Raw genomic sequence first — 22,929 nt, 5'->3', positions numbered from 1 at the left:
GGATGGGTGTATAGTACATAGGTATCTTTATTTACATTAACATTCAAATTTATATTTATAATTCCAAAGAGTGAAGGGGTTTATCATTTGATTAATATATTTAACTGATGAAAAGAGTTCACAGAGGAAGAAAACAAAGGTGTGAGTCTTTCAATAATTTGAATTCAATGCAAAACTTTGAAGTAATTGTGTGTTTCCTGACTGCTAAAGGAAATACCATAAATTGGATCCGTTGAACAATGAGAATTTTTTCACTTATGGTTTAAGCCTGGGAAAAAGTCCAAATCAAGGCATCATCAAGGTGATTCCTTCTTCCTGAAGACCGCAGCCCCAAGGGCCTGGCTGCTGGTGATCCTTAATTTTTCACATGACAAGTCACATGGCGACTTCTCCTTTCTCTTCCAGATCTCACTGATGTTTAGTTTCTTGCTTTCCTTGGCTTTCTCGCCATCTGTCTGAATTTCATTTCACTTATAAAAGATTCCAGTAATAGGATTAAGACTCATCCTGATTGAGGTGGGCCACACTTTAACTGAATTAATCTCATCAAAAGGTCTTACTTACAACGGATTTACACCTACAGGAATGGATTAAGCTTAAAAGCATGTTTCTCTTTGGTACATATAGCTGCAAACAACCATAGGGTGGCTGTGGGTGTGGTTGTTTTTAGTGCCTCTGGATTGTTAAATGAATGGTTTATAGATAAATTGATACCATTTTGAATGTAGGTTTTAAGAAAGAATGTGCCTCGTTTAAGTTCACTTATGTTTCTCAAGATTAAAATAGAGCCTGACACATGATAGGCTCTCTGTAATTATTTAATTAAATGAAGGAACCATCCTACTAAGACAATATAGGAACAGATAAATACTGTTTCAGTTTTGAAATCAGAGGATTTCAATCATGAAACATTTTTAAAGGGAGACAGTGTGGAGCCTTCGAGATCCGTAAAGCCACAAAGGAAGGAAAGAAAAGGAAACAGCTGTGTAAGTATTAATTCTGCAAATTCATGATGTGAACTTTCTCATTTTGATATAAAGATTTTGTCTTTTTAATTCTATGAATTGCTGAGTTAGGTGAGACAGACACGATCCTAATTTTGTAGTTAAATAACAAAGACACTGAAAGGGTTATTGATTTCACTAAATTTTGGCAGAATTTAAGCTCTATTCCAGATTCACATTTCATAATTGGAAAGAAGATGTTGGAAGTCCTATGAATAATTTGTTGTCAATTTGATTGGTAGTTTTCCTTCTGTATCACAAAGGTTGCCTTTTCTCTAATAATTATGGATATCCAAAATTTGCATTCTTATATGGTACTTCTGGTGACATGTAGTCAATTTTATTTTAATATATAATGAAACTAAAAGTATTTTATTAATATTATAAATTGTCCAAAATTTAATATGTCTTTCTAATCTTGATGTCTGATGATAAAAACCCTCAAGGCCCATATGGAAAGTTTTCTAGTGCTCCTAAGAAGGATGCTCACTGTGTAAAATAGAAATTGTCTTGGCAGGAAGCCAGAAGTTCTTTGGGAGAAATTTTAAGCTCAGTATGATGGCTCTCTTTGCATTCTTTGTGAGAATACCTTGAGCTGAGATTCCAGAATGAGTCTGAGAAAAAAATCTTTATGACATATGGGTAAAAAAAAAAAAAAGTGAAATTTAAATAAATTTTAAATTGGTAGCACTTAGTTTTTCCTATTTGAAGTTATTGCCTTATTACACTTTTATCTCATTTGCATATTCATGAAATGTCCCATTCACTATCTTTAGGCACACTTACAAAAATTAGCACATCATTCATGAAGTACTGGCAGTGAACACCATAAAAAATTCTTTTCCTCTCTACCATGTAATTGTGATGGAAATACACAGATCAAAAACCTGGTACCATTTACCCATGAGAGGATAAAAAGAAAAGAAAAGAGTAATAAATTGCAGGGAAAAAAACAAGCATTGACATTATATAGTTGATCACAGAGTCATTAAACTTTCCAAGTCCCAGTAGGTGCAGGTTAGTTACAGAGAAATAATTTCATGACTAAATAGCCATTTAGTTATGGTTGTGATAATTCTTATATTTGTATGATCTCTTGCTGACTTGACTCTTTGAAATATATACATTTTAAATGTGTAATGTGTTGGTGAATCCAAAACAATTTTACTAGATTTTCTGTATTCTCAGAAATGTACCAAAAATAATAATAGTAATAACTGCTTGAGTTTTAAATAGCCATTTTTAAATGCACATTCAGTTCCTAAATATTTTTGTTTATTGATTCTTTGGATTACCCCATCAATACCTCCATCATCTTATTTTTTGGATGATTTAATCATAAAGGAATATAATTGTTGGATCATCTAACTAAAGAAACATTTTAAAACTTGGGGGAAGGTAATTTAATTTAAAATGGAAGTGCCTCAAGAAACCGTTTATCTCTATAGATTAGGTAACATTTTTTGGTGCTTGTTTCTGATACTATTTTCATACATATTGATATAGTTGCTTAGAAAACACAGACATAGTTTTCGAAAGTGTTAAATACTCTCAGAAAAAAAACTTAATTACTATTATTTATACAGTGGCCTCTGATGCCCTAATTTTTATTTCCTCAGAGCAATTCTGTCTCAAAAGATTAATCTACCCAAACCAACGTTGCTGACTATAAACATAAGTCAAATTAAGCTATTTTCACAAAATATTACATAGTCTACTTCAAAAAAGAACCTGATCTTGCATAGTTACTTCATTATGAACTATTGTTTTCTTTGCTCACTGAAAATATTACAATGTCTTTCATTGCTGAAGAAAAGTTTAATTCAATTCTAACATGATAATAACTGTTCCAGACCCAAAAGTTGAAAAACATCATATTTAAAATTATATTGAAAAATAAATTTTCAGTAAGGCAGGCATTTAATTGGACATGTGGTCAAGGCACATTACTGTCTGTGAGAAGAGCTCTGATCAATTCAGGGTGGATTTTTTCTTCCTTTGAGTTCTCTATCTCTTTTCTTCCAGATTTTTTTTGGCATCAGAGTGAGTAGTAGAGATTGTCTGCTCTCAGACACTCAATTTACACACAGGATTGCTCAGTAAAAAGAAGTGAGTTCCCCCTAGTGCTAAGATCGTTGCAAAGCAAACACAGAAGCTCTCCTTCCTAAAGAACAGGGGTGTCCAGAAACCATAAAATTGAGAAAAAAAAGAGAGTGGGTAATAGTAAAATGGGGCCACATCTAGATGAGTGCTTTATGCATAAACTCTTAATTTCTAAAATCTGTCAATCTAATTAGATATCTTGGTTTCTCCTTATGGCCAAGAGAATCAACAGCAAGACCTGTAATATTTTGGTTTCTTAATATATTCTATACTTTAAAAACCCTTTGAGGTTTAAGAAGACCTTATAAATGTTATTAAAACTATTTATTATGCCTTCAAGCATACATGTTTACCAAATGCTGCAAGTATTATACTTGGCCCATGTGTGGCAACTGCTTTCACTCGGTGCCCAAAAACATATAACAGCCAATAAAAATTATGTACTAATACCAAGCACCTATTATACAAATCTAAAATCCTCATTGAGAGTAAGTTGAAATTTAATATATGATAATAAAACATTCATAAACTTAAAAATTTCTTTTAAAATATTTAGCAAGTTTTCAGAAGAGAGAGTCGATCCATTTCCAAGAATGAAAAAAAACCTTAAATGAATGACATTGATGTGTTAACTTTGCTTAAGTAGCCCCACAGAATGTGTTTGCCTATATATACCTAATATATAATTTTGATAGTTTCATTTAACAATTTCATAATGAGGATATTGCCATAAGCATTATTGTTTTAATCTAGTATTATGTGGGGATGGCAAAGCCCACAAAGTGATGCAGATTCAACACAACAACCATGGTAGAAATCAGAGTATCTATAGTTGTGGCATGCCGAGTGAGCTGTCAAGCTCTCCAATATGGATAGCCAGGCACAACAAGAATGAGTGACAGCAGAGATGTATCAAAGAGATGCTTACTAGCTTTAAAAGTTCCCATCGAGAAGCAGCTGGCCTCAAGGGATCTATCTCCTGGGGAGATATTCCCAGAGTGTAGGCCCAGCCAAGCAGATGGGGAGCAAAAAGTTCCAGTAGACCTGGAGACCAGGCTTTATATTTCTTGGGTGGAGCTGTAGCAGTTGCTCAAACAAGAGTGGGGATTGTGAAGTTTGTATTTGACTTTTCCAGGGGCACGAACCCAGGTAAGAAAGGAGAAGCTGTTTATTTTATGTAAGCACATACCACAGGTGGTCACTGATGGACCCAAGGGCAGAGTCTGAGACGCTGAGGTAGCACACCAACATAATCACCCCTATGTCACTTTAATTTGATACAAAAAAGAATGCCCCTTCCCTCAAAAAAAACAAAAAAATCCACGTGTCATCTCTGGAACCTGTGACTATGTTACCTTGAATAGCAAAAGGACCTTTGAAGATGTGATGAGGGATTTTGTGATTGGGAGATTATCCTACATTATCTTGGTGCCCTCAAGTTAATCCTGAGAGTCCGTATAAGAGGGAGATGGTAGATCTAGAGGAAAAGGAGATGTAACAATGGGACCAAGCATTGTGGTAATGTGCACTGAAGATGGAGGAAGGGCCCAAGAGTCAAGCAATTTGCATGGCCTCTTGGAAAAAGCAAATACATGGGTTATTCCCTGAAGACTTCAAAAGGAACACATCCCTGGCAACACCTGGATTTTAGACTTCTGACCTTCAGAATGTAAGACAATAAATTTCAATTGTTTTAAGCCACTAGGTTTGTGGCAATTTATTATAGTAACAATCCTAATACGATAGAATATTGTAGTGAGGCTGCATTGAAATGTAACTGAGTGACTGGAATCAAGAACTTAAATTTGGGCCAAAATAAGCCATTGGTATAGTCTAACTACTTTGTTCCATCAGATGGACCTGTAATAATTAGACTGGTATTGCAATATTCGGATTTTTTTTTAAATGTCTTCCCTTTCACCTAGATTAAGTTTAGATTCTATTTTTATAGAATAAAAAAAGTATTCATATTATTGAAGTAATTTTTAAGTTCAGCAAAATACCTAGAAAACATTTAGATATAAACACTGTGTAGGACTATTTTTAAGGAACTATGAAGATTCTGTTTCAGTCCTCAATTTACCTTTATAGTGATTATACTTGCTGTTTCTTTATTTTGTTCCAGGTTAGGAACTCGATACCATCTATACAATGCTTTGATATTAGTAGATGAAATGTAATATTATGTATGTATATATAAATATCGATATTTGTACTTTTCTAATATTATATAGCATCTTTCTTTGAATTAATTTTATTAAACATCTCATTACATGTAGAAACAGTAGGTGACATATTTTTAAAATCAGACACACCTGGGTTCATATCTCAACTTGATCACTTATTAGCTGATTATACTTAAAATAAAGAGACACTACATATATTTTCATACTATTTATGCAAATATATCCATATATGTACATATAATTTATGAATTCATATAGTAAGTTTATTTATATGCTTTGTCAAAAAATAAGTAGATAAAATAAGGAATGCTCCTGTACATATACCAACAGCATTAAGAAGTGATAAGTGATAGACTGATGACAAATGAATTTTAAAAAATGATGATAATAGATTAATTGAAGCAAAAATGCAACAGCAATCTTGGGCTAGTTAGATGATTCTCAAGTAGAGAATCAGAAATATTCTGACTTTTGCCTTCATTAATTAACATTGGACACTCTCTAAAAAGAGCTGCTAATATTCCTATCTCCCAGTATTCTTAAATTATTCCATTTCATCATAAGTTGCTCTTACTTGTATCACTTCTATATATCTATGGCAATTTCTCCATATACAAACTTGATGTTATAACAGTTATTTATATATAACCATGTCTTTTCAAAATGCATTAAAATTATGTTTGCTGCAACACTTTCTAATTATCTCCTACCCCAATTCCTTCTTGAGGTCATAAGAATTGGTAATTCTTAGCTCATTTTTATTTGCAAGATTTATAGTGAGACTTTCAACTTAAAATAGGATCAATCTTATAATGACATGTTTTTGTCAAGTTTACTCACTTTTGACTTTTTAAATAAAAGTTTACTTGCAAGTAAAATGGCATTTGTCAATTTTACCCATTGATTTTGCAAAATCAACATTCAGTTAAGTTTTTTAATGATCATGCTACATGCTCATTACTTTTCAAAAAAAATCTTGTCACAAGTTCTTGTTTTGCTGGATTCTTGCTTGATGAGGTCATTTTTAAGCCCCCCATGTGTTTGTTATTTTTTTACTTACAAATGATACAAAGATGAACAAACCTACTGTTGTACTCAAGTGCCTTATGGTCTGGCGTGGCAGGTAAATAGATTCTCAGAGGAATCTTTGTATACCTCTGGATCTAATAATTTTCCAAATTCATTTAATTGTTGCGAGTTTTTATGATCACTGGCCAGGACATGTGGAGTTGATTGTTTGGCCACCCAGATCATGAGTCTGTGACACACATTAACTATTCAGCAAATTTTAGGAGAGAAAGAAGGGAAGAGAAAGGAAAGGGGAGGAGGATGGTTGATAATACTCCTTTTTCTTATGTGTTTGCAGAGCTAGGCCTCTTAAAGTTCATGAGATAAAGAGGAAGATAGTTTGAGTGTAAAAGAAATATGTTGGGACGAATGGAGAGATTTACATCTGTGTCCTGCAGATCTCTGCTGTGTTACTCTACAGTGCAGACATTGCATGCTCTCTTGTAACTTCTTACAAGTTATTATTACCAACTATAAAGTGTCAAAGTTTGTGGAATATGTATTTTAAAGTATATCCAAGTTAGAGGATTTTCATGGGTATTTATATTATATTTGCCGTAAAGAATTTAGATACACATTTCTGAGTGGTAGAGGAGACTGAAATTATTTAACATACTGACAATTGCTTAAAACTCAACATTCATTTTGTGTTCACTCCCCCATATGAAGAACAGTCACTACCTGTGTACTGTTAGTAATTGTGAGGGTGATGATTTATCTTGGGGTTTTGTTTCCCTGAAGACAATTTTCAGGTTTCATTAGCAGAAAGGCAAATATAGGTAGCTGTCACACATTTGAATGCTATCTTTTGGGTTTATTATGGAAACCATTGCTTTAGTAGTACAGTCAGAGTAGACACTACTACACTTCACAGAATGCATTCAGTGTATATGACAATAAATAGTTGCATAGTTTTGTTGTCAGAGAGTACTGTTTACTTTGGTTATCAGCTTTGGAAGTAATCAAAATAATTGAACAAAAATAATTATGGTTAAAATAGTTAAAGGGAAAATTAGATACATGGAGTATTTGATCTTTAACAAAAACAATTCAATGTGCAATTAAGTGCTAAGGGTAGCATCTCTAATATGAGCATTTCTTTCCTTATTCTATGGAGTAATGCTTAAGTACACAAATTCTAAAGCTCAACTACTGGGTCTGCCATTTTCTGAACAGCAGCTGAACTTGGACAAGCTAACTCTTATTCCACCGAAAGGGAGAAAAATAGTGCCTATTTCTTAGTAATGTTGAGAACATTGAAGGAGTTAATGAGTATAAAGTGCTTATGATATAAAATGTCTTGCACAGAATGTTTAATATAGATTCACTACAAAACCCCTTTATCCATCTATTCTTTCATATACGTATTCATTCATTCATTTAGCCAACATTTGCCAAATAATTCTCAAAGCTAAATTTGGACTTAGTTCTTCCTGACAAGACCTAAAATTTTGCTATATCCTCCAATGCAAAATACCTCATCTTGGACACAGTAAAACCAGGATTATGTACATGTTTTCCTTTTTCTAAAAAAAAATAATAATAAATCTGAAAAACTGCTGTTCTAATGGAACATAACTATGGGTTTTATGCCATTTCAACCTCTGATGACAAATATATATGTGCTATATTCTGTTGACTTTAGAAATTTCTCTAAGTAAATGGTAGTACATGTAACTTGAGTATTTGACTGAGATTGCCCCACAACTTGGAGTATATATGATTTGATTCATTGAAATCAGTCCCATGGTAAGAGCTGAGGATTTAAAGATCTGATAACGTTATAAATTTGAAACAGAATGTTGTCGCTTGGCTTTCTTCTGGAATTTAGAAGGTTGACTCACTGAAATCATTAATTTTGTATTTTCTCTAGTTACAGGCTGTTATGTTGCTATTATGAATTGTACTATTTAAAGGTATTGTGATTTGGAGGTTTATGAGAACAGATGACAAATGCTACTTGGTTTCCCTGGTTATTCTGTAGCTATAAAGTTTAATTTTTGTTTCTACTGGCATCACTTCAGATTTAAAAGAATCTTGGCAGATGGCCTCAGAGAGAATGTACTTAGAGAAGAAAGATGCAATAGTTTTGAATTTTAATGGTGTAACAGAAATCTAATCTGATTCTTTAAACAATCAGTAGATAAGTTCATATTCGGTGGAAACTTCCTACTGTTTTGTAGCTATATAAGATTAAGACCAATTGGGAGTGAGCAAAAAAAAAAAAAACTGGGTTATCTATTATGTGTTTATTAAACTTCTAAAAGTGCTAGACCAGATTAAATTTACATTGTTGAAAATCTTGAAGTAATTAAGAATTGAATTGAAATTTCCATATTTTATTTTGCTTCGTTACTATTAGAGGTTTATTCTGTGGTTAACAAGACCTTATGTACTTTGGATTTGTAAAGATAGATTATTATTTTTTTTAGGATAGATCAATTTTTATGAAGAAAAAAACTTGAGTTATGGGGTATATATTTATTGACCTATCATTTATCCACTTATAAAACAAATTGCTGTATCAAATAATTGAGGATTAACGTTGATAAATACTATTGAAAATTATCTATAAATTTATGTCCGCTTGAACATAATGCAATAGAATAATACTGTGCTGATTTGTTTCCCATCTGTGCCACATTATTTGCCAGGTAACCTAATTTGTTTTTATAACTTGCCTGATTGCTTTGGAGAGTGGTGACTATAGATGCCAATAATGTAGTTCCCTATATTTATTATTGCTTTCCCAATTAACATTGTTGTGAATATGACTTCAAAACAGTGTTTGAAACATATAGCTTAATACTATTAAAATTTATCACATAACAAAACCTTCTATGTAATTAAGCTGCTTTCATTTCCCACTGAAAACAATTAATTTTCACCATTTTATGATCATCAAGTGTTTGACAAAGCAAATGACATTTCATGGAATATTTCAATTCATAGGTTCTTTTTGTTAAAAGAACACTATCTCTCTAGAACAACTGATATTTTAAGCCAGTTTTAAAAAAAAAAACGGTCTTTTGGAAACTTCACTGAGATCGTATATCAAGAGATCCAGTTGCAGGCTTTTAAGACGGAGTGATTGTAGGTTCTGTCTGAATGAGCCAATTGAATTTTTATTTGAGAAAGAAACCTCTAAATGACTTCTTTCTCTAGAGGAGACCATGGATACCAGGTGTGTTGAGAATGCACTGTGGTTATTTTTCTTTGCCAGTGGTATCAAATGACAACATAATAATAACTACATATACAGATTATATATAATATATGTGTACATATATATTATAAAATGCTTACCTCATTTTTATGTTTTAACAATTTAGATATGTTTATAATATAATTCAGCAACTGTAATTTTCATTTGTTTAGGAAATCCGGTTGCTCATTTTCGTCACTTCAAATGACAACACATACTCTAAAACAAGTATAGCAGAGTAATCATTACATGTACTTTGATCAAACCACCTGTATAAAAAGTACACATGACAAATGTGTTTTTGTGCATGTGTGTGCACAAAAACGAGGATTTATCTAAACCTACATTTCTTTAAACTACCTAGACCAACGTATATATACAATGTATATACGCATACAGATGTGAAATTCTGCCTAAACTTTGGCTAAATATATGAGATAATTGTTCACAAATTATTCTCCATAGAATACATTTAATAAAAAAAATTAGCTGTAAACTGACACAGTGCCTTTTGTTTGCAGACATTGTGCTGAGCACTTTGCATATATGAACTCATTCGCTCTGCAGGCACAGTATGACTGATTGTATTTTGGCATTTTGCAGAGAGCTCTGAGTATATTTGTGATTTCCCTGTCTAATGTTGAAAGCAGAAACAGCACAAAGCAAACATCCATGGGGAAATTGTTGTCCAATAGTTGGTGCCAATGCAAGATTAGAGTCAAAGAGAAATTTTAAATAAATTTCAGTTTTAAAACAAAAACAAACATTAACAGATTTTCCAGGATGAGTTGAACTTGACAATTAGCAGTTTTCAAATGTAGACGTTCTTAACCATTACTTTTACCATTGCTCACATGTCAGTTCAATCCGTTTCAGTTAATGCTCTGTACTCAGAACAAATTTGGGCTGTTCTGAAGGAAATCAGCTAATTAAGGCATTATGACCAAGCACGTGCCCATAAAAATAAAATGAGATCAATAATATTTTCTGTTTATTGCCTTGTGGTGAAAATCTTTCAAAAGGTGGATATAAAACAAAGTTTGAATAATAGTGTAAAATTAGAATGTATTTTAGATAATTATATATATATATATTTAAAAAGCAGTGTAGGCATTACGTTGTCCATATTGCAAATAATGGAATTAAAAAAAAATGTTTTTCCCTCACTCTGAGTAAGTTGAAAGCCCATTTATCAGGAAAACTTGCATAAACACGTTACTCCAAACACTTGCTCATGATATGAGAATAAAGGAGGATATATTTTCAATTTGACACAATGAATAGCTTTGACATTGTGCTGTGCTCTTAACTACTCAATATTGATAACACTCCTTTCTCTTTTGTTTTACTTTCATTCAGTTTCTCAAATTTATTTAAACATTTATCATTTATTTTCATAAGAATTGATTTGTATTTAGGAATTTTGTGTAGCTTGCTATGCATTCAAAACATTAATTTGTATTTTACCATCAAACTATTTATAATACAAAGGCAAAAATGTCAAGCTCATAGGAAGAATATATAGCCATCAATTTTTGGAGTGTTTATTTCAGTCCGCACATGCTAAAAAGAAATAGTTACTCAGATTATTACTAAAGCCTCTAACAATTTGGATTACAGCCGGCTTATAAAAATAAATTCCAAATTTTTTTTTCAAAATTAAGACTTTCATTATTATGTTTTATTACACTTTGAGCCATAGTTTAGGGAAGCAGTTGGCCGCATTATAATTTTATTTCTGGCTTGTAGATATGGCAAGGTCTCACATTAATTTAAATTATTACATGAGAAAACATAGAGATGTATTTATGAAAATTGAAATACATTCAATTTGCTTATTTCAATGCTCCTTCATTTTCAAAAACAAAAGACAAAGATAAATGAAATGGCTTTAGGTTTTGCATTTTTCCATAATGCAACATCTCTGGAATTTCTTAAGCTAAATATCAGTGTAATAAATTATCCAGGGCTTATTTTTTCTACTTATGCCTTTCTCTGATTTCACCTTCTCTTACAGGAAAGTGAGAGAAGAGAAAACGTCATAAAAAGAGTCATCAAATAGTCACTAGCTGTTTTTGCTTTCATTTCAAAAGTTTATTCTTTACCCAGGGAATATATTTATAACTAAAATGCACTCAAGTTTTTATAATTATTAAAGGTGTTTAGCTATATAAATTATTTTATGAATATAAATATGAATATTGAAACTGTTTATATGTATTTTAAAAGATCTTTGAGGATATCTCATTTTATAGAAATAGTATGTGGCAGAGTATGCACTAATAGTGACTAACTTCCAATTCTTTGCCACATGATGTCTCTAGACTTCCTTTAAATCTTCAGTATATATATATATTTTATATTCTCTCAATTCAAGCATAAAATTCATTGTTATGCCTATATTGCGCAGTGCCAAGACCAAAATGCAAGAGTATGGATTTGAGAACATGGCTGGTGCTGTCGGTTGGTGATATAGAAGCGATGGCTTCCAGCTTGCAGATACTGACAGTCCCCTTGGACAGATTTGACCTCCTGGAATGAAATATAAGATACATGAAAATAATGTATTTTTAAACTTTTATGCGTAAATGAAATAATGCATTACCATATGGAGCTTTTGAAGAAATATAAGAAAGTACCATTTAAGTTACTTTTAACACATTTGAGGACTATCATTGGTTGAATGGCTTTCAATATTGCCTTATTTATTTTTCTCAAAGTTCTAAGACTCAATATGTTAAGTCAAGGTATCTGGAGATATATTTATTTGATTTTTAAATACCATTAACAAATACTTGATTCTATCTAGATTTTTTTATTAGAGAAGCTATAGGTTTAAAGAACAAGGCACACATAATATCCAAAATTTCCATATACCACCCTCTGATTAACACCTTGCATTGGTATGAAGCATTTGTTGCAATTCATGAAAGCACATTTTGATAACTGTACTATTAACTGCTGTTGATGGTTTAAGTTAGAGTTTACTGTGTAGTGCAGTCCCATGGATTTAAAAAAAAAAACTTTTATTGTCGTATATACAATCAAATATCTCCCCTTTTAATCACATTCAGATATACATTTTGATGCTGTTAACTACATTCACAGTGTTGTGTTGCCATCACCACACACACTACCAAAGCACTCTCAGCATTCCGAATAGGAACGCTGTACATTTTAAGCCTTAACCTCCCGGGACCTATCCCCAATCAGTCCCCTGAAGACCATATTCTAAATTCTAACTCTATGAGTTTTCATATTACAATTGTTTCAAATCTGTGAGATCATATAGTATTTGTCCTTTTGGGTCTGGCTTATTTCACTCAGCGTGATGTCTTCAATGTTCATCCATGTTGTCGCATGTATCAGGACTTCATTCTTTTTATGACTAAATAATATTACATTGTATGTATATACAACATTTTATTTATTCATCCATTGGTTGATAGACAGTTTGGTTGCTTCCATCTTTGGGCATTTGTTAATAATGTTGCTACAAATATGGTTTGCCAATTTCTGTTTGAGATCTTATTTTCAATTATTTTGGTAGTGGGCTTGCTGGTAGGTTCTCTACTTAGCTTTCCGAAGGACTGCCAAACTGTCTTTGACAGTGGCTGCATTATTTTACATTCCCATCAGCAATGAATGTGTATCCCTGTTTCTCTGCATCATCTCTAAACTTTGTTCTTTTTTTTTTTTAATAAAAGTCATTCTAATGGGTTGGAAATAGTATCACATTGTGGTTTTCATTTGCATTTCCATGATAGTTAATGATATTGAGAGTGTTTTCATGTGCTTTGTGGCCATTTGTATATATTCTTTGGAGAGATGTCTGTTCAAGTCTTTTGCCCATTTTTGTAATTGGTTTCTTTGTCTTTTTTTAAGTTTAAGGGGTCCTTTATATATTCTGAATATTAAACCTTTATCAGATATGGGTTTCCAAATATTTTGTCCCATTGTTTAGGTTGTTATATTAATTTCAGGATAAAGTCTTTTGAGTCACAAAAGATTTCAATTTTGCAGAGGTCCCATTTATCTAATTTTTCTTTGGTTGCTTGTGCCTTGGGTGCAAATTCTAAGGAACCATTACCTAATACAAGATTCTGAAGATGTTTCTTTATGTTGTCTTCTAGGAGTTTGACGGTTCTAGGTCATATATTTAGTTCTTTTATCCAGTTTGCGTTCATTTTTGTATAAGGTATAGGGTTGTGGTTCCTTCTGTTTTTCGCAAATGAAGATCTAGTTTTCCAAACAGCATTTGTTGAAGAGAATATATTTTACCAGTTGAGTGGTACTTTGCCACTTTTCAAAATCAGTTGGTAATAAATGTGAGGGTTGATTTCTGAGCTCTCAATTGGATTTCATTGGTCCATACATCTGTCCTTGTGCCAGTATCATGCAGCTTTGATTACTGTGGCTTTGTAATAAGTTTTAAGATCAAGAAGTGTGAATCCTCAGTCTTCCTTCTTTTTTCAAGATGGTTTTAGCTATTCAGTGCCATTTCCCCTTCCGTATAAATTTGATAGTGTTTTTTTTTTTTTCCATTTCTGCAAAGACGGTTGGTGAAATTTTGATTGGGATTGTGCTAAATCTACCAATTGCTTTGGGTACAATTGACATCTTACTGATATTTTATCCTTCTAATCCATTAACGTGGAATGACATTCCATTTACTTAGATATTCTTTTATTTATTTTAGCAATGTTTTGTTGTTTTCTGTGTACAAGTCCTTTACATCCTTGGATAGATTTATTCCTAGGTATTTTATTCTTTTATTTGCTATTGTGAATGGAATTTTCTTCTTGATATCTTCTTCTGATTGTTCTTTTCTTGTGTATAGAAACACTAATGATTTTAGGGTGCTGCTCTTGTATACCACAACTGTGCTGCATTCATTTATTAGCTGTAGGAGCTTTGCTGTTTATTTTTCAGGATTTCCTGTGATAGAATCATATCATCAGCAAATGAGGAAAGTTTTACTTCTTCCTTTCCAATTTGGATACCTTTTATTTTATTTTATTTTGTTTGTTTTTTGTACGTAATGCCCTGACAAGAACTTATAGTAGCATGTTGAATAACAATAATGACAGTGGTCAACCTTGGCTTGTTTCTGATCTTACAGGTAAAGTTTCCTGACTTTCACCATTAAGGAGGATGTTAGTCATAGGTTTCCATGTATGCCTTTTATCATGTTGAGAAGTTTCCATTTATTTATTTTTTTTTCAAGAAGAGGTGCTGGATTTTGTCAAATACCTTTTTTTTTATATCAGTTGAGTTAATCATTTTGGGTTTTTTCTTCACTGTGTTAATTTGGTATATTACATTATTGATTTTTTTCATGTGGAACAAATTTTGCATACATGGAAGAAATTTCCCTTTATTGTGGTGTATGATTATTTTATTATGCTGTTAGATTTAGTTTGCTATTATTTTATTGAGGATTTTTGCATCTGTATTAATCAGAGATATTTTGGCTGTAGTTTTCTTTAGTCGTAGCTTCTTTATCTGATTTTCATGAGGGTGATGGTCTCATAGAATGAATTAGGGAGTGGGCCTCCTTCAATTATTTGGAAGAGCTTGAGGAGAATTGGAGTTAAGTATTATTGGAACGTTTGGCAGAATAGCCCTCTAAAGCCACCTACGAAGTGCTGGGCTTTCTTTGTTGGGAAGTTTTTGATTACTGATTTGATCTGTTTATAACTAACTGGTTTGTTGAGATCTTCTATTTCTTCTTGACACAGTGTAGGCAGTTTGTGTGTTTTAATAATTTTTCTATTAATCTAGATTGTCTAATTTATTAGTTTATAGTTGCTCATAATGTCCTTTTATAGTTCTCCTTATTTCAACAGGATTGGTAGTAGTATCTTGCTTTAAATCTCTGATTTTATTTATTTTTACCCTGTCTTTTTCCTCATCATACTAGCTAAAGGTTTGGCTATTTTATTGATTTTTTTTGAAAGAACAACTTTGGTATCATGGATTTTATTTTATTTTATTTTATTTTTCTGGTTTAATTTGTCTTGAGACTGTCATCTTTATTTCTTTCCTTCAGCTCACAGTAGGTTTAGTTTGTTCTTCTTTTTCTTGTTCTTCCAGTTTTGAGGTTGAGTCTGATTTGAAACCTTCCTTCTTTTAATGTTAGCATTTAGGACTTGAAATTTCTCTCTCTCTTCATTGCCCTCACTGCATCCATTAGCCTCTCTATATTGTATTTTCATTCTCATTCACCTTGAAATATTACCTAATTTTGATTCTTATTTCCTCCTTAACTCTCTCCTGACCGGTAGGAAGTTCCCTGGGCTTCTTAAAAAATGTATATTCATGTCTTTTGTTACCTTTGGAAGTTCTGTCATTATTTCTTTGAATATTCCTTCTGCCCCTTTCTCTCTCCTCCTTCTGGGAATCTCATAATCCTGAAATTGTTGTGCTTGATGATATCCAAGAGGTGTCTAAGACTATTTTTGCTTTATTACTTCTTCTTTCCTTTCTGCTCCTCAGTCTGATTCATTTCAGGTGTCTTGTTATCAAGTTCACTGATTCTTTCTTCTGCCATCTTGAAACCCTCCTGGGAATTTTTCATTGCAGTTATTATCGTCTTCAACTCCAGTAGTTCTACTTGGATCCTTTTTAAAATTTCTTTCTCTTTACTAGGACTCTCATATTGTGTGATCATTGTTTTCCTGATGCCCTTTAGTTCTAATTATTTTCCTTCATCTCTTTGATCATTTATATGATCATTTTTTTAAAAGATTACTTTTGTAATCAACCACATTTTGTCTTTGTTTTCTGTTTTGTTTTTTGTTTTCAATCTTCTTCCTTTAGCCATTCCCTGTTCCTTTGTTTGTCTTGTACTCTTTTATTGTACGTGTATAGCTTAATATTTTAAAATGTTAACACTGAGGTTTATTTTCTGAAATGTCTGTTTCTAGGCTTTTCTTACTCAGGAAAAGTCCTGCCAAAACAATGCATTGTACAGTGTCTTCCCTTCTTTTCTGGCCCTCTGTCTTGTCCTAGACATTTGCTTGCTAATTGTTTTGGAGTTCCCCTGTTTTTAGAAGTTTGCTTATCCTCTCTGTTTCCCAGGAGACAGACCTCCCTCTCTTTGGTGTTTGAAGCTGGTGGGACTTTGCCACAGACAATTCGTCTCTATAGTTTCTTGTACTGCTTTCCTTGTTTCAAGATGCTTTTACTTGGAAGAAAAATTCTGGGTGGAGGTACACACCCTAGAGCGCTTTCCCAAATCTATCTTTCCCAACTGAAACAGGATGCGAACCAGCTTCAAAATGTCCTAGTGAGGAGATCAGGAAAGGTACCAAGAGTTTCTCCTCTGGCTCCCCATAGCTGAGCTTTCCTGGTCTGCCCAACAATTGCAGCCCTTCAGCTAACTTTCCCCTGCAGCTCTGAGGAAGTACAGTGTCCTTAAGTCTCTACCACTGTCACCTCTATTAGGTGCCATTTGAAACAATGGCTGCCCTTAGAGCTGGGCACTCAGAATTTCCAATTTGCTAATCAAAAGCCATGATGATTAATCAGCTCTGCTCATTCCTGGTCTCAAGAAAGAGGATTTCTATGTCCTGTTCTGTCACTAGCAAACTAGCCACGCATTGGATCCCACAGCAGCCTGCCATGAAATTGGAGTGTGGGCATTGTGAGCAGCCTCAGGGAGAGCAATTCACTATTCTTTACTGTAATTTATCAGCCTCTTCCTCCTGCTTCTCCCTGCATGCTGTATTGTGCTCTTTTGTTCTCCGGAACTTCAAAATAGTTGTTTCAGACAGTTCCCGGTCATTTAAATATCATATATAAATACTTATAGATGCATGTATATACACGGGTTATTATATACACATTTATTCCCTTGCTCTTGCAGCTGAAAGAGCCTAGAATCAGCAACATCAAGGTAACAAGAAGCACACCTAACACCTAACACCCAGATCTTGTTTTCTAATACCATTCTGGAATTAAAACAAAACAAACAAACAAAAATCATAGTTCCGGGCGGGCCACGGTGGCTCAGCAAGCAAGAATGCTTGCCTGCCATGCCAGAGGACCTGGGTTCGATTCCCGGTGCCTGCCCATGTGAAAAAAAAAAAAAATCATAGTTCCTTGGAGAAATAACTTGGAGTTCAAGGACTGGGGCAGTACATATGCAAGATGAGCTCAGAACATCTGGTCTTGTGATACAATAATGTAAGAAATTGATCAAAAAAAAAAAAAAAAGAAAAAACAAACTACAATGAATAGCCTAAGGGACTAACTGAAAAAAAGATCACAAAAGTTAAAGGTAAAAAATGTGTGCAGCAAAATAGAGTACTATTGAATTATAAATTGAAGTATTAAAAAATATTTATTAATGTGATACTGATAAATTAATAAATTAATTAATGAAATGTAATAGACAAAGCACTTATGCAAAAAAATTCCTAATAATTTATGTAGATGCATCACCCTCAAGAGGGTGGATCATACCTTCCCATTCCTTTAGTGTGGGCTGTGCAATGAATTCCTTCCAAAATACAGCATGGAGAGAAAGAAAAGAAGGAATTTTAGAGTAGAGAAATCTGATAAACCATACCCGAGCCAGGTGTCTGAGGTTAACTCAACATTAATGTTATGTTGATAGCACATATCCTTGATATGATGAGAATAACATTTTACTTCTGTGGGCTTCCTCCTAGAAACTTGTACACCCAGTCTAATGAAAAACATAAAACATATAAATTGAAAGACATATTGACAATTACCTGATCAGTACTCCTCAAAACTGTGAAGGTCATCAAAATCAAAGAAAGTCTGAGAAACTGTCATAGCCACAAGGAGCCTGAGGACATAAGATGACTAAACATAAGGCAGTATGCTGGATGGGATCCTGGAACAGAAATTTAAGGGTATCTGAATAAAGAATAGAATTTAGGTAATAGTAATGTATCAATATTGTTTTAGTAATTGTTGCAAATGTGCCATACTAATGTAAAATGTTAATAATAGGGGAGACTATGTGTGGGTATATGGAAACTATCTACTCTCCTTGTCATTTTTTTAATAAACATAAAACCATTCTAAGTTGAAAATTTTATTTAAAAACCACACTCAAACAATTACTTCATATTGGAAACTGTTACCTGCCTAAAGGATCAGCATCTTCCTTATTAACCAGACACTCAAAGGTCAGTGTCAATACAGAGATAATAATTCAGAATATTTCTACGTATCCAAAAACTAAAATTCAGTAATAGTGCAAATGACTTTGTTCTCATCACTACTTGATTTCTCTCACATGTTTTCTTATAATCGTCATTTTCATTTTTGTTCCAGGCTTACTTTGTAGAAATTTGAGTAGAAAAAAAAAAAAAAAAAAACGAGAGAGAGAGGTACCCATGAGGCAGGCAAATAAGATAAATTAAACATGTCTTTTAATGCTGACAGATCTGGTTACAAATATTTTTAATTTCCTTAATTCCTGCAAAATACTTTGGTTAGTGGAAGATTGCAGCTATTCACAATTTGTGCATCATCATTGTGTTCCTGGGACCTGACAGTGTCTCCACTTCCATCACTTTTACTCAGGTGATGCAAAAATTGTCTTGTCAGAGAGGAAATTATTCCTGAACTCTCCTGAGCTCAGAAATCATCTTCTTTTCTCCCTCCTGGCTCATTAGTTTAAAAAGTACGTCTTAGCCTTTGAGAAAACGGAATTTAGAAATGAATAGCATTTGTTAAACAAATCACCCAGTCTTTGAAATCTAAATAATTTATGCTTCAATATGATGGATATAGGTAAATGGCGAAGCATTCCACTTCAGGCTGGCCATATCTGTGTTGACATTTGATAGTTTTGCTTTGAAAAGGTTGATTATTTTATTAAAAGAACTGATTAAGTTTTAAAATAAAGCAGAAATCTTCACCTAATATTATCCTAATGTGTAATGCAATGAATTAATAATGGTTATGGGAAAAATATTTGTAATTCATGGTTTATGACAATTTTTTATAAATAAATATATATTAATATAAATTTATATGTTTATATAAAAATATATATATATACTGTTGAATAAACTAAAGTAATCGAGTCTACTATTGAAAACTGTTGATAGCTGAAGTTATCTTCCTGGTTTCCTACAAGAGATCAAAGTAGTCTGCTATCTTCCTTAGTCCTCTGTTAGTGTTTCTACTTCAGAGAATTTGTTATTTTATCACAAATGCTATGATGATCTAGGGAGTCCATAGCAAACTCTTTTATCTTGCCATGTTTTCTGGATGATCTGTCCACAACCCAGAATTGGTATGACTCTTCTCTCGAGAAATCAATAGGAACTTTGAATCTATGCCAGAGTGAACTAGTGAGAACTGACAGTTAATTACACTTTCCATGGAACAAAACAAACTGCAATTTCAAAGCTGCTTTTAGATGCTTTAGCTTTATAGGTGCACTAGTTTTCTGTAGTATTCCCGGAAAAATCTATGAAACTAGATGTCTTTAAGAAAATAAAAATAAGACGAAAATATGAATCCTCTGAAGTTGAAGATCATCAAGTCCTGAATGAAATTAAAAGAATTAAAAAACGTACACTGCAACACTAAGACATTATAACCCCATTATGTATACACAAACACTAAAAAGTAAACCTATCGCTCTCTTGAAGATTATGTGTATCTCTATTGATTTTAATTTTATTGGGAATATTATTCAATATTAAATAATATTGAATATTAATTTAATATTTAATTTTATTGAGTATATTGCCATTCACCAAAAAATATATAAAAATAAAGATTTTGTATATATTACCTTGAAGTTTCTTCTACATATTTATTTAAAACTACTCTGTCTCAGGTATTATTCTTGATGCTAGGGATTCAACAGTGAACAAAATAAACAATATCACTGCCCTCATAAATCTTACTTTGTGATTTGGGGGGGCTAGAAAAAAGCAAATATTTAATTAAGATACATAGCATGTCATATGGTGCTAGATGCAAGGATTAAGGAGAAATGAAGGGGCAAAGGGAACAGCTATATGAAAGGAGATGAGTGTGAAGGTTGATTACTAGAGAAAGTAGAGTACTCAGGGAATGCCTCAAAGATAAACCTGGAAGGTGTCAAGGAGAGGGCAACGATGGAATCTGGGAGAAGAGACCCCTGACCACCGAAGTTCAAGTGCAATGGTCCTAACTTAGGTAGAAGCATATCTGTAGTGTCCTAAGAACAGAAAGCCTGGGGCACAGCTGGTAAAGAAACAGAAGATAAGGGCAGAGAAGATGCACGTTGCCAGAAAGTTGTAGATCCTAGCATGTAATTGAGGATAGGGGTTTTACCCTTCAGTAAGACAGAGAGGTGCTAGAGGATTTTCAGCAGAGAAGTGACATGACTTAGCCTAAATTTTTAAAGCTCAGCCTCTCCCCAACCCCACCTTCACACTACAAAGTTCTAAACTTTGTTCTTGCTGTCATGTGTAAAAGTGTTTTCTCTGATTTGGTTGTATTTTCTGTGGAGTAGATAAAAATAATTAAGGATGACTTAAATGACAGTGTGTTATTTTGTCTGAAAAGTGCTGGAAATCAAAATGGTTGGACATTATTTGTTTTTAAATTTCACCCATTGTCTGGTGCAATGAGGTCAGGCTATGCCTCTGGTTGTAAGCTTCTCACTAGGCTGACATTTTTTCCATCTTAGAAAAATGACCACTTATTAACTGATGATGGTCTATCTTGTGCCTCTTATAAAAGCTACAAATTGCATAATAAAGGCCGTCAATAGTGGGAAAAATTATTAGTCAATACCTCTTTATGATGTTAAAGCCAGAGTCTATAGAAGACACAACAGATTGATAAAACTGATAAATTGGGTCAAATACCCAAAAGCTTTGTGAATTCAAAAAGAGCCTAGATACCCAGAACATACGTTTATTAACATACATATTTTTTTCAATTTTTGTCATATTACTTTTGTTTCTGTGACACTAAAGCAGAAAGCAATGGACACTACAAGTGATTGGGACATTTCATTAAATATATGGAGAAGATGGAAATGAGGGAAAATGATTCTTCTATTTGATTTCAAGATATAATATATACTTAATAACAGATCTTTGAAAGAAAACTCCCCAGTTTATTTTTGTATGAAAATATTCATGATTATAGGACCCAAGTAATTTCAAAATAATAAATGATTAAAAAAACTTAATATGTGGGAATATGATAATATAGACATTCATGTATCTGTTAGCATAATGGAATAGGTTATACAGGGTCCATAAAGTTTAGAAACATTGAAAATCCATTAGGTCATCAAGAAACTTTATGGAGAAAGTGTGGATTTCAGATTCTATGATAATAAGGTTTGATTATGAAAAAATTCTCAGGACATTTAGCTGATTTATATTTGTAAATATCATTCACAATATTTAAAACTTGTATTGAAAAAAAATAATAAAATTGTTATGAGTTTAAGAAAAAATTTAATTGTTTGGGATTTTTATTATACTACATTCCCAAAATGGCAGTAAACATTTTACACAGAAGGTAATCGCCCAGTAAATGTCTATGTGTGTGAACAAGAATTTGGTTGGAATTTCAGAATTCTGTTAATCGCATGACTCTTTATTTGTACTGTTTTGCAGCCCCCTCTCCAGTCACAAATGTGAAAAAGGGGAAGATTGCAAAAAACAGTATCTCTTTGTCTTGGCAAGAGCCAGATCGTCCCAATGGAATCATCTTGGAATATGAAATCAAATATTTTGAAAAGGTAGGATTAGAAGAATAATAATTGACCTTTCTTTTTTTTTTCATTTTAGCAATTTCAGTTATTCAATTTGTAGAAGAGTAGGTTGCAAGTTGATGCATAAATCAATGACAGTTGATTTTGCAATCATGTTTATGGAGGCTTGAAGTGTACACAGAGCACTCTGTTCAGACTTTTCTTCTGCAAAATAGTTTATGCTACCTGTACTGCTGTACAGTCCAACAACAGTGTAACTAGATTTAACAGAATTGAGACATGAAGTTATAGCTTATTTTGAAAGTGTTGCAAGCACTTAAGCTGTTGAGCTTAGTAACTGTGGCATGCCAAAAAGAAAATGACCTTTGTTTATTGACAGTTATTAATAATACCTATATTGCTATGGAATTATAGGCAGAGAAGATATATGAACAACCTGTATAGTTTATGAAACTGTAACAAAAGTCTAGCACCACAGTCTAAACTTTATTTTAAAATTTGAGGATGCAAAACAAGATGTGTCTCACATTCCCTATCTGTCTTGAGTTCCTCATCTTCTCTGAGCTGTCTCTTAGGTCCGATCTTATGTTATTGTGTCATGACAGTTATTGAGGTCTAAAAGCAGTAATCATTCCCTTTCCT

General features: G+C 32.9%; 1 protein-coding gene and 1 long non-coding RNA gene across 12 annotated transcripts in view; one reads left to right on the top strand and one right to left on the bottom strand.

Annotated features, from left to right (window-relative positions):
- EPHA5 (EPH receptor A5) overlaps positions 1 to 22,929 on the top strand; it is a 363,905-nt gene that overhangs the window by 247,171 nt on the left and 93,805 nt on the right. For all 11 annotated transcript variants that reach the window (XM_077136996.1, XM_077136999.1, XM_077137003.1 and 8 more), the window contains one exon: positions 22,190 to 22,314. In XM_077136996.1, coding sequence (XP_076993111.1) covers positions 22,190 to 22,314 — 125 coding nt within the window. The remainder of the gene's footprint in view (positions 1 to 22,189; positions 22,315 to 22,929) is intronic.
- LOC143663291 (uncharacterized) overlaps positions 11,599 to 22,929 on the bottom strand; it is a 31,425-nt gene continuing 20,094 nt past the window's right edge. Inside the window, exons 3-4 of the long non-coding RNA XR_013165896.1 lie at positions 18,311 to 18,435; positions 11,599 to 12,098 (exon numbers count right to left, since the gene is read on the bottom strand). This is a non-coding gene — a long non-coding RNA (uncharacterized LOC143663291). The remainder of the gene's footprint in view (positions 12,099 to 18,310; positions 18,436 to 22,929) is intronic.

This window comes from Tamandua tetradactyla, chromosome 19 (assembly GCF_023851605.1).
Source record: "Tamandua tetradactyla isolate mTamTet1 chromosome 19, mTamTet1.pri, whole genome shotgun sequence".
Lineage (NCBI taxonomy): Eukaryota > Metazoa > Chordata > Mammalia > Pilosa > Myrmecophagidae > Tamandua > Tamandua tetradactyla.
This window is presented reverse-complemented; position numbering and strand designations above follow the sequence as displayed.